General features: G+C 43.8%; 1 protein-coding gene across 2 annotated transcripts in view; it reads left to right on the top strand.

Annotated features, from left to right (window-relative positions):
* ano1b (anoctamin 1, calcium activated chloride channel b) overlaps positions 1 to 13160 on the top strand; it is a 113703-nt gene that overhangs the window by 16421 nt on the left and 84122 nt on the right. For both annotated transcript variants that reach the window (XM_084364868.1, XM_084364869.1), the window contains exon 2: positions 9953 to 10345. In XM_084364868.1, the coding sequence (XP_084220994.1) occupies positions 9953 to 10345 (393 nt within the window). The remainder of the gene's footprint in view (positions 1 to 9952; positions 10346 to 13160) is intronic.

The following is a 13160-nucleotide window of genomic DNA, read 5'->3' as shown; positions in this document are numbered from 1 at the left end:
TCATAGCCTGGACCCGGCACTTATCAGTTAGAGTTAGTTGTATTGTCTACATGGACACGATGTGCTTTGCTGTTATCAGACTGTGGAGACAGAGGATGATTCTGAGGAGGTGGAGGGGCGTGATGACATTTCGGTGATGGTTGTTTCAAGCGTGGCGTTGGGATGGGGGCTGGGTTGTGCGAGAGATTTAGGATATGGGATTTGGACGTGGTGTGAGTTTTGATTCCAGCATTGACAAGCTTTTTCATCTCATCCGCGAAATCCAGGAGGGGGGAGGAGGGGGAGAGGCTGACTGGAGAGGGCGGAGAGTTGGGTGGTGTTCGGGGTGGCAGAGAGTGGAAGTTTCCTCTTGTTGAGACCGGAGGGCACTCCTCTTTGGGGGGCGAAGATGGTGGCGGTGAAGACTCCTCCTCCTGGCACAGCTGTCTTCTCTGTTCGAAGCTTATCTCAGGCAGTAGTAGTTCTCCTCCCGAGGGCTGTCTTATCAGTTGTTTTGGTTTGTCTCGCCTGTTGTCCTTGGCAGGAGGAACTGATGTGTGGTGCACAGAGTAAAATATGTTGGAGGTTAACAACCTTACTCCTGACTTGTCATGGCAAAATCCTTAAAGAGGTGTCTGCGTTCCTAGAAAATGTTGAAATTGTCAATAAAGTTCACTGATTGAGCGGCACACGTAGCTTTGAGCCATCAGTTCAACATCAACAACCTGCTGAATCTGTCATCACCTCTTCAGACAGTCGGTAGAGGGCCACTGACAAACACCACAGTATCGAGAGATCTGACTTTGCTCAACAGATCAATAAAGTCTTGTTTCAATGCCTCAGATTGTTGCTTCACAACATCACAGGCCCCTGTGTGTAAGATGAGAGATTTCGCTGTTGGATGTTCAGCAACAATGTCCAGAATTTTTTCTGAGATGTCAGAGACCATATCGTTGGTAAAACAGAGTACTTTGGTGTTCTTCTTGCTGCAAAAGCTGTTTACTTCCTTCACAGCTGTCGTGTATTGATGAGGTCATTAACAGGAGACGATTGTGTGTATGTGTGAGTTCAACAGGCGGGGGCGCAATACTAAGGTATTGCAGAGCAGTAGTTCAATAAAGCTGGTTGTTAACTACAGAGCTGGAGTAAAATTATTGACCCCATGTACAATCAGTATCGAACAACAGCAACATCATCCACAATCAGCGTTTGAGGCCCAGTCATTAGCTCTCTCTGTTGCCCTGTCCTTCTATATTTGGTCTCATATATTTTGTGGTTTTTTCTGGTGTTTTTTTGGGTCGTGGGGCGGAGAGCTTGCGAGGTCTTGTGAAAGTGGAGCAAATCTTTTCTTCAGATGTATTTTTGTTATTTGAGTAGGTTTGCTCTTACTTTTTGTTTTCGCTGCTGTCCACGGCTGTTTCCTCCTTGGTACGGGGGTTGAGGGGGCACTCCTTTCAGATGACAGTGCAGGCCAACCAGTCGCATCACAAATCTCAGGGCGCTGGGCTCTGCCTGTTACTCGTTCTCCCATATCCGAGGGAAACGATTTATCTTTAGGCTTTGCGCCAAGAGGGTTCCAGCAAGGAAGAATATTCCTGGGTCTATTATCCAGTCCACAGTAGGCTACTCCTGTTTCATCGTAGCATTGATGGGTTAATTAGCCGTGTGTTAGCAGGCTCTTGTCTGCTGTTCTGATTCATTGGAAGAGTAGTTTTGTTCCCACATAGTCCATTCACTTCCACATTTACTTCTATCTGGTGGACCTTGGTTTCCAGCACAGCAATTTTTTGAATGATTTTCTGAAAGTCGTCCACAGTAAAGAGAGGCATTTTGATGCTAGTTAGCTTTACTTACTTCGTAGGCCTCGTTCAGAAAGTACTGAAGAGTTCGGAAAAAGTGTTGGCAGCAGCCTACTTTATCTTCAATTAATTATACTCCCAGTGGTTTCTAAATATCCAGGAGTCGCTGCCTGTAATCTCTCAGTGAACAAAAAGAATAACTGTGGAAAAAGGAAAGCAGAAGCGAGAGCAAGCAGAAAAGCGTCTGCACCCAAGCAGATACAGGAAGTCAATTGACCAAAAAGACACAAAATAAGCGACAAAAAAGTCAGTAAAGTAAGTCACACCCTGTTTTAAATACTCAGCCCTTTTGCCTATCCCTTGTGATTTGTTTGCCTGATCTCTGTGAATTTCTTGTGTGCTGACCCATTTTTGGCAAGTAAATTTAACATTTTGTCCAGGAGAAATTGTAGATTCAGTGTTTAGGCATTCTGTGAGGAAAGTTACTTGAAATATTTAATCTTGTATACTTTTTGTGTCAATTCTGATGAAACTGCTGAAGCTGAGCACCCAATCCCAGTCAGGAAATCAAACCGGAGAAGATTTCACCGGTGACCGATTGCTCGAGGCTGTAACCCAGCCAATCTCTGTTACCCAACATTCTCCACTGGTACTGAACTTGAAGTACTTGGGGGGGCTATGGAATTACCAGTTGGAAGTCAAGAAGGTGGACGCCATTTCAGCCTATGCCTCCCTGCAGACTCTCCACTTCCTGGCCCTTACGGAGACCTGAATCACTCCAGGAAACACTGCCACTCCAGCTGCCCTCTCAACTGCCTACTCATTCTCACACTCCCCGAGACAAACAGGTCAAGGAGGAGGAACTGGACTCCTCATCTCACCCACGTGGTCCTACCAGGTCCTTACACTCGACCACCTACCCAGATCTGCATTTGAATTTGAATTCTGTCTCTGTCACCCTTCCTTTCAAGCTCAACATTGTGGTGATCTATTGCCCTCCCTGTCTTCTCTGCGACTTTTTTGATGAGATGAACGCCCTCCTAACCCTGATGATGGCACACCACTCATTGTCCTGGGTGACTTCAACATCCCCCCAGAGAAGCTGCACTCATCTGAGTTCATCAACTTCTTCCCCATATTTGACCTCACACTCTCCCCCTCTCCACCCACCCATCGGGGCTGGGAACTTGACCTTGTCTTTACAAGGTCCTGCAGTACCTTGGCGGGGGGGCGACCGGGGGGGGGGGGGGGGGGATGCGTGGCGACCGCGGCCGGTCGAAATGGCTCATAATAATAAAAAATTATTATGAGCCATTTCACGGCCCGGTTGGAACAGCTCCGGTCCGCGGACAGTGCGGGTTGGGAACCACTGCACTAGATCACTAAGCTCTGCAATCATATCACGTGGATTCTCTTACCACTGTTATGCTGACGACACCAAACTGTTCCTCTCTTTTCCCCATCCTCCAATACCCACATTGCAACACGCATCTCGGAATGTCTGGCAGACATCTCCGCTTGGACAACTGCGCATCATCTCAAGCTCAACCTTAGTAAAACTGAACTCCTCTTCATCCCAGTGAAAGACTGCCCTCACATGGACCTGTCAGTCACTGTCGAGGACGTTACTGTCGAGGACATCACAGTATCACCTTCGTTGACTGTGAGGAACCTGGGCGCAATCCTCGACAACGACGACTATCCTGCACCCCCAACATCACTGCAATCCTGCATATTTGCCCTCTACAACATCCGCAGGATCCGGTCTTTCCTCACAAAGGATGCAACGTAACTCCTGGTCCAAACGCTGCTCATCTCCCACCTGGACTACTGCAACTCTCTCTTGGCTGGACTCCCAGCCTCTGCGACTAAACTGTTGCAACAAATCAAGATCGCTGCAGCGTACCTCATTTTCAATCTACCCCCCTCCTCTGTGACCTCCACTGGCTTCCTGTTGCGGCCCGCATCCAATTCAAAACGATGGTGCTGGCCTTCACGGCCGTCAACGGAACTGCACCCATCTACCTCCAAACACTGGTCATACCACATGATTCCCTCCTTTTTTTTCTACTTTATCGACGGTTTCTTCTTGTGACAAATGTAATCATTGTAAGTCGCTTTGGACAAAAGCGTCTGCTAAATGCCCTAAATGTAAATGTAATCGTAAACTTGATTTTTACGAAAAACCTGAACTGTCTCTGAGTCATGCTATTGGGTTCCACCCTGTGTGCTACATCGTGTCACCTGCCATGCAGCTAGCTGGTAGCTGACTGCCCGACTGTGAGGTCCCAATGAACATGGTTGATCAAGTGATAGGACTTGTCAAACATGGCAACATCCAAGACAACAGGGAATATAGTAGTTGTCTGGGGTTGTAATAGTTGTCCCCCGGACAACTATTACAACCCCATGTATAGTACCCCATGTATAGTACCAAGGTGATTGTCTTGCCGGATTTGCCTCCTGACAAACTGGGGCCTAACATAAGTCAGCTAGGAGGACTGCTAACATTAGATGCATGACAAAGCAAGCGGGTAACTGTCTAACAGCAGCTAGTACTAGATTCCCTGTTTTCAAACTTGCCACAGTTGGCCTGGGGAGTCTGTGTTTGGTCTGGCACCGGTCGTGTTAACTTGGGGTCTGGTCAGTTAGCTGCTGTTATTAGTCACTTTGACAACAAGTGAAGCCATCTGTTCATGAGAAAATCACTATGGGTTCAGGCAGAGCAGCCGGAGGACGTTAGACGGAAAGAGAGAAAGTGTTTCTGAGGCTCAACCCCAGAAACACTCCAGTTGCATGTTTTTGACATAAAATCTGAGCATTTTGCTACTCACTCAGTGCTTAAAGTTAAAGATTGTTTGATGGTGGATGATAATATGCTGTATTATGTATTATTGTATTATGTACATGTGAAATTTTGTTTTATAAGATGAAGACTTAAGTCTGAATTTTGATATGAAAATACAAAGTAACGGATTTTTGGATACACTTATTTTGGGACCACAGATGTAATCTAAAATGGTTAAAAAGGTATTTAATTTTAACATTGTTTCTCTTTTCATCAATTGAAAAGGGTTAGGGTTTACCCCTAGCCCAAATTCACAAATCACAGTTTGCCTCAGAGGGCTTTACAATCTGTACAGAGACGACACCCTCTGTCGTTCGACCCTCGATTCAAGTGAGGAAAAACTTGCCCGTACAAAGCCCTTTTAACAGGGAAAAAAAAATGCGGAAGAAACCTCAGGAAGAGCCACAGAGGAGGGATCCCTCTCCCAGGACAGACAGACGTGCAATAGATGTTGCATGTACAGAGCAGAGCAACGAGATCACAATGTATACAATTATAATAGATCCTTGACAGGAATGAAAGTACATAAAGAGGTATTACAGCAATAATAATGAAATGCACATAATGGAAATGTGACTACTAGTAATAACAGTAGTAGTGGTTAACGTTAAGGATAGTATGTAGTAATGCATTACAATAATAGTAGTGAAACGTATGTAACAGAGATATGACTAATATTAGCAACAGTAGTGGTGGGTGTCAGGCAGGGCCATGGCAGTAGGCGCATCCACGATCCACGACCCGGGTGCGGCCAGGATCCTTGAGAGCCTGTAGGACTAGAAAGCACAAGGACTCCGAGGAAGAAGTGAAGTCAGTGACATGCAGAGATGGGGCATGTATACAGGCATAGTGTATACAGATGGAGAGGAGAGGAGGAGAGAGAAGCTCAGTGTGTCATTTGTCCCCCGGACTGGGCCTATAGCAGCATAACTAAGAGCTGGTCCAAGACAGGCCTGGGCCAGCCCTAACTATAAGCTATATCAAAAAGGAAGGTCTTAAGTCTACTCTTATAGGTAGAGAGGGTGTCCGCCTCCTGGACAGGAAGATGGTTCCACAGAAGAGGAGCTTGATAACTGAAGGCTCTGGCTCCCATTCTGCTTTTGGAGACTTTAGGAACTGCAAGTAATCCTGCGTTCTGGGAGCGTAATGCTCTAGTTGGGTAATAGGGTAGTATGAGCTCCTGGAGATATGATGGTGCCTGACCATTAACAGCTTTGTAGGTGAAACTCCATTCTTGATTTTACAGGGAGCCAGTGCAGAGAGGCCAATACAGGAGTAATATGATCTCTTTTCTTAGTTCCTGTCAGTACACGTGCTGCAGCATTCTGGACCAGCTGGAGACTCTTTAGAGACTTGTTAGGGCAGCCTGATAATAGAGAATTACAATAGTCCAGCCTGTAAGTAACAAATGCATGGACTAGCTTTTCTGCGTCTTTTTTGGACAGGATGGGCCTGATTTTTGCAATGCTACGTAGATGAAAAAATGCAGACCTTGAAATTTGTTTTATGTGGGAGTTGGACATATCTTGATCAAAGATAACTCCCAGATTCCTGACGGTGGTGCTGGAGGCCAAGTTAATGCCATCCAAACTAGCTATATCATTAGATAATGCATCTCTAAGGTGTTTAGGACCAAGTACTATAACTTCGGTTTTATCTGAATTTAACAGCAGAAAATTGCAGGTCATCCAGGTCTTAATGTCCTTGAGACATGCATGGAGTTTAGTTAGCTGATTAGTTTCATCTGGCTTTATTGATAAGTATAACTGGGTATCATCTGCGTAACAATGAAGTTTATGGAGTGTTTCCGAATTATATTTCCTAGAGGGAGCATATATTAGGTGAATAGTATGGGTCCAAGCACGGAGCCTTGAGGAACACCATGACTAACCTTGGTATACAGGGATGACTCATCATTAACATGTACAAACTGAAATCGATCCGATAAATAGGACTTAAACCAGTTTAATGCGGGTCCTTTAATGCCAATTAAGTGTTCCAGTCTCTGTAGTAGAATGTGATGATCAATGGTATCAAATGCATCACTAAGATCTAACAAGACCAGGACAGAGACAAGTCCTTTGTCAGAAGCGATTAGGAGGTCATTTGTAACTTTCACCAGTGCTGTCTCTGTGCTATGATGTGCTCTAAAACCTGATTGAAAATCCTCATATAAACTATTGTTATGAAGAAATGCTTTCTCAAGGATCTTGGAGAGGAAAGGGAGGTTGGATATAGGTCTGTAGTTGGCTAAAGCTTCCGGATCAAGATTAGGCTTTTTAAGAAGCGGTCTAATTACAGCTAGTTTAAATGACTGTGGTACGTATCCTGTTAATAGAGACCGGTTGATCATTTCTAGTAGAGATGAGCTAATTAAAGGTAAAGTTTCTTTCAGCAACCTAGTTGGGATGGGGTCTAGGAGACAAGTTGTTGGTCTAGATGAAGAAATCATCGAAGTTAGTTGGTGGAGGTCAATGGGAGAGAAGCAGTCTAAATATAAGTCAGAATTTGCAACTGTTTCTGAGGTTCCTGTGTTTAAAGATACAATAGTGCCAGTTGAGGGCAAGCGATGATGGATTTTGTCTCTAATAGTTAAAATTTTATCATTAAAGAAGCTCATGAAGTCATTACTACTGAGCGTTGTAGGAATACATGGTTCAGTAGAGCTGTGACTTTCTGTCAGCCTGGCTACAGTGCTGAAAAGAAACCTGGTGTTGTTTTTATTTTCCTCTATTAATGACGAGTAATAGCTTGCTCTGGCATTGGGGAGGGCCTTCCTATATATTTTAAGGTTATCTTTCCAGGCTAAGCGAGATTTTTCCAAATTGGTGGAATGCCATTTCCTTTAAAATTTCCGTGATGTTTGCTTCAATTTGCGGGTATCCGAGTTATACCAAGGTGCTAACCTCCTGTGTTTTATAGGTTTCTTTTTCAGAGGGGCAATAGAGTCCAGTGTTGTTCGCAATGAGCCTGCAGTGCTATCAACAAAATGATCAATTTGTGAGGAACTGAGGTTAGTGGAGGAGTCCTCTATTATATTAAGACATGGCATTGAATTAATTGCCAGCGGTAGGCTTTCAAATGAGTTATAATTTAATTTAGGTTTAGGATTGATTGACAGACTTAAGTCATAAATAGCAGCAAAACCACCTCCTCGGCCGGAGCCTCGAGGATTGTGAGTATTAATATGACTAGGGGGAGTGGATTCATTCAGGCTGACATATTCTTCAGGATGCAGCCAGGTTTCAGTAAGACAGAATAGATCAATATTACAATCTGAAATTAAGTCATTTATTAATACAGCTTTCGATGACAGGGATCTGATGTTTAGGAGTCCACATTTAATTCTCTTGTCTTGTTTTGAAATTGCAGAGTTGCTGTTAATTTTTATTAGATTTTCATGCACAACTCCTCTTCTGCTGACTTTTGATTTGATTAATTTAGGTGGTCGGGGGGCAGACACAGTCTCATTAAAGTTTTGGGTGTGCAACTGATCTAATGGAAGCTCAGAGAAGCGTGTAAGACTGCAGCTCTGCCTCCTGGTCTCAACTCTGGGTTGTCAGGCTGGTGGTTGGCTAATAAAATGGGTCAGATTTCTAGAGATGAGAGCCGCTCCGTCCAAAGTGGGATGGATGCCGTCTCTCCTAATCAGACCAGGTTTTCCCCAGAAAGTCCGCCAGTTATCAACAAAGCCCACATCGTTTGCTGGACACCACCTCGACAGCCAGAGGTTGAATGATGACATGCGGCTAAACATGTCATCACTGGTCAGATTTGGCAGGGGCCCAGAGAAAACTACGGAGTCCGACATTGTTTTGGCATAGGTACACACCGACTCAACATTAATCTTAGTGACTTCCGACTGGCGTAGTCGGGAGTTATTACCGCCAACATGTATTATGATCTTACTATATTTACGTTAAGCTTTAGCCAGCAGTTTCAAATTTGATTCGATGTCGCCCGCTCCTGGGATGCATTTCACAATGGTCGCTGGTGCCGCTAACTTCACGTTTCGTACTATGGAGCTGCCAATAACCAGAGTTGGTTTCTCAGCGGGTGTGTCGCTGAGTGGAGAAAATCTGTTAGAAACATGAAGCGGCAGATGGTGTACCGTGGGCTTTGCCTTGGTACTATGCTTCTTTTGACCAGTCACCCAGCCGCCCTGCTCTCCCGGCTGCTCGGGAGTTGCCGAGGGATGGCTAACTGAAGCTATGCTAACTGAAGCTACGGTTGCTCGGTCCGCACTAGCTAAGGGGGCCTGGCTAACTGCAGCAGTTACAGTCGGAGTTTCCATGCTGCGGAGCCGAGCCTCCAACTCACTGAGCCTCGCCTCCATCACTACAAATAAACTACACTTAGTACATGTACCAGTATCACTAAGGGAGGCAGAGGTGTAACTAAACATCTGGCACACCGAGCAAGAGAAAAGAGGAGAGCGAGAGGGAGAGAGAGAAGCCATCGCTAGCTGATAGCGGCTAAGCTAGGATACGATAGATTAGCTAGCAGAGCTAAGAGAGCTACAAACAGCAGTAAGTTTAGCGACTAAGCTATAAACACAGAGTACTGTTGAATCCTTTAGTGGACTAGTACGTGCTTAATTGTAAGCGGGAATTCGGCCGCTGCAGCAAGGAATATAACAATAATCTGCTCGGACGAGCCGGAGCAGCACAGGTACGCTATCACTATCAGTAACACAACAACAGGAAATGACGCAGTGACGCAATGACGCAACATGCTTACCGTAGTACGTAGCAGTCAGAAACCATAACTCACATACGTGTTATGGTTATGCAGTTATGGGTGGGTTCAAATTTGGAGTGATGCAGGGCTATCAAGTATGAACGTGGATAAGGCTTGAATGAATCAAAGAGCTGTTGGGTCTTGGTGGAGGTATGTACTTTACTGAGTGCCGTTCTTCTTCAGAATGCTTTTGAATAAGAATTTTTAAATACAAGGCTACTGCCTTCTGGGTGTAGTCTGATGAGGTGTATAATCCACTACTTTCTACACTTTCTGTTTTTATAACATGTATGTGATGAGGAATGTGACACACACACACACACACACACACACACACACAAAAACAGAAACTCTGTTTTAAGAATTAAAAAAGAATCCTTCATATATTCGCTAATGTTGGTGTAAAGTTGTTGTCAATTGCACGTAAGTGTGCCTAATTAGCATGAGCAGCAGTAGCTGACATAAAAAAGAAGCATTCTGAGTCGCCCCGGCCTTTTAAACAAATTTGCTCACAATCGTTGTTGCCTACATGCAGTGTCCTCTGTCCTTAATTATCACCTGTCTCTGTCTGCCCCCATGCTGTCAGCTGCTGAAAGCTCTGACCCCAGAGGAAAGCACCCATTGCCAGCACGGTCTCTACTTCGAAGACGGTCAGCGGCGTGTCGACTACGTCCTAACCTACCCTTTGAAGAAGCAGGCCGGGGGGCGCTCCTGTCGACAGTCAACGCACCTGCTCACTGAGAATGCTTTTGCCCGCAGCCTACGCCGTGGCCCCCATCACATCTCTGAACATCTCCGACATTACACAGTAAAAAGGGCAAAAGACTCATTGTCCCCACCGTCATCACTGAGGGCCAACGCGGAGCTGGGATGTCCAGGAGAGACCTTTAGCGGCCATGAGGATCATAAGACATTCAGGAGGGAGGAGTTTGAGGGGAAACTGAGAGAAATGGGACTGGAGCTGGAGAAAGATGAGGACGTGAGTTTACATCTTTATTCATTTACTTTTTCCAGAAACACTGTCAACTCTACTTAAAATATATTTTATAATAGTGTCTGTGATGTACTTTACGGACACAAAAGACACCCCATTTACAAAGATTACACAGTTAAAACAGTACACACAAGGACAATGTAATCAAGTAGGAAACACTATTGGTGGGTTTCCATCCTCTTGTTTATAATGCTCTTTTTCAATCAGCGCAAAAAAGGAAAAAAAAATGGAATTCTTGGAAATATTACAAAAGAAAATTTTAAGTAGAGCTTCACCATGTATCGATGTATCACTATGTACAAACTGGCCAACAGTAATGCCATCCCTGAATATTCAGCCACGTCGTTAGCTTCCACCTAACTGTGGAGCAGGTGTTCTGCCAGCATGTTTGTCTGGTCTGTCCACCTTGCCTTCAAGGAGAGAGTTGATTTGCTTTGCAACATGAAACGCCACTCTGCAACAACTCAAACACATGCAAGCACCAGGAGGGGATTACAACAGCTGGACATATTCCTGATTGTAGCGCTATAACAGTATGCCTGTGAAATAGAAATAGTCAGTATAATAACAGAATCTTGTTTTATAGCTTATCAGCACTGCCTAGTTCAGTCATGCTCTCTCTCTCTCTCTCTCTCACTATACTCGTGTCCGTGGATGCGGACATGTCCATCCCTCTCCTCTCACAGTCTATAAATTCTGTATTATGTGATTATTACAAGAGATGGTGTTATGAACAGGCTACTTGTTTAACCCAGATAAAAGATACATACAAATACTGAAGGTACTGAAGGCATTGTTCTTTAACTGCATCTCCCCATAGGTCTTGATATCATACTGTAATCAAAACAAACACGCAGCTGGATGTAGCCACAGGCTAACAGTTTGTTTGTGTCTGTGTAGTAACATTAGCCGCTTACACACAGCAATCCCGTATCAAAGACGATATTTCTGTCCCCCAATAAGCCGACTTTGCTTTCGCCTGTGTCTTTCAGACCGTAACAGTAAATCACCGCGCTTGTGTGTCGCTACACACAGCACGCCGGCTTCCCGGCTTCTTCGTGTGTGTAGGGTAGAGGTCTTCGGAAAAACCCGACAGCCCGAAAACCCAAGGTTCCGACCCGACCCGACACCTGAGCGTAATAGTTCATGAGTCTTGTAACCACCCACACCCAGTGAAATATTCAAACCAAATACTTCAAATACAAAAATGATCACGGGCCGAGCATATTTAAAGATTATCTACCATATCATGAGGTCATCAATGTTATGGTTCAGCTTTTTGTTTTTTCCAACAGTAATGCATGGAAATTATGGAATAAGTGGAATAAGTAATTTTGCGGGGGAATTAATGATTTAACAGGAAGAAAAAAACTGTGTGTGCCACACTCATCTGTGCGGCTGACTTTATCAGCTGTGGTACACAGCAAAAACGCTGGAGTTACATTTAACACCCATGGTGTTAAATTTAATTTTGACAGTAAAGGTTGCTGACCCCTGGCATAGATACTCAATAGTGTCACCCATGGTGTTAAATTTAACACAGGCAAAGAGTTTATATGCATCTACACTTCACAGTGTTAAAGTAACATTTTTGAAAGTGTTAAAAGTTTAACACCCAGTTTCAGTTAAATTCACACTCTTCCTTGTCAGAATTTAACACTTTAAAGAGTTGTATTCACACTACACTGGTGTTAAAATACAATATTAAAAGCTAACACTGTTTTTTAACACCAACACCATTGTAGTGTAAATGCAACAAACTGTAGTGTTGAAAGTGTATGTAATAATGACACTATTGGGTGTTTATACTAACACTATTGAGTGTCTATGCCAGGGGTCTTTGCTATCAAGAGAGCCATTTTTGCCCCTATCCCTCACCCAAAAAATCTAATAAAAGCTAATTTTAACTTTCTAGGCTGCGTTACCTTCATAATAAGACATACAAATATATACTGTATATATATATATATATATATATATATATATATATATATATATATATATATATATATTAGGGCCGGGACTTTAACGCGTTAATTAAGATTAATTAATTACACAAAAATGAACGCGTTAAAAAAATTAACGCATTTTAATCGCACTTATATTTGCACCGCGGAACGTTCCTCACTGGATGAGTTTCAGGCGTACCGATTATACTGGAGCACAATTATTTAACGAGTTAAAAAGCCGTCGACACTTGGGGTGCGTCTCAGCTCGGGTCAGTAAAATTAACAGGCTGACAGTGACAATCACGTGCGACGGCGACGCCGTTTTTTCCCCCCGTGCATGTCCGTGGAGCTGTGCGCCACGGACGTGCACGGTTCTAGGGCTGTAGCTATCGATTCTTTTTGGAATCGATTAATCTAGCACTTTATCGATCGATTAATCGATTAATCGTATATATATTTTTTTTTGCATTTTTAAACAACCAAAACAAATAATGCATGACGAAAATGATGTGGCTGTAAAATGATCAACCATTTGGCTTTTATTTCTTAAAAAAACAGAGGTATTTCTTACAACTCCAACATTTGGCTCCAAAACTTTATTGCAATTTACCCATTTAGTGCAAGTGCAAACAATTAAATAACAATACAGTTTCAACTTACTGTAAAACATGTACATCTACAATTCTCCTCCGCTCTGTTTTACGAAGGGAGGAGCTCCGGACCGACGTAAACAAACACACGTGCACACACACTTACAGACAGACAGAGAGAGAGAACATGTCACGTCGGTCTCAACTGTCTGTAAAGCAGATATCATATCTACGTTTTTTAAACGCGCACAAACTGATTCT

This window comes from Pagrus pagrus (genome assembly GCF_965226575.1).
Source record: "Pagrus pagrus genome assembly, chromosome: 10".
Classification (NCBI taxonomy): Eukaryota; Metazoa; Chordata; class Actinopteri; order Spariformes; family Sparidae; genus Pagrus; species Pagrus pagrus.
Note: the sequence above shows the minus strand (reverse complement) of the source record. Positions and strands in the feature narration are given on the sequence as shown.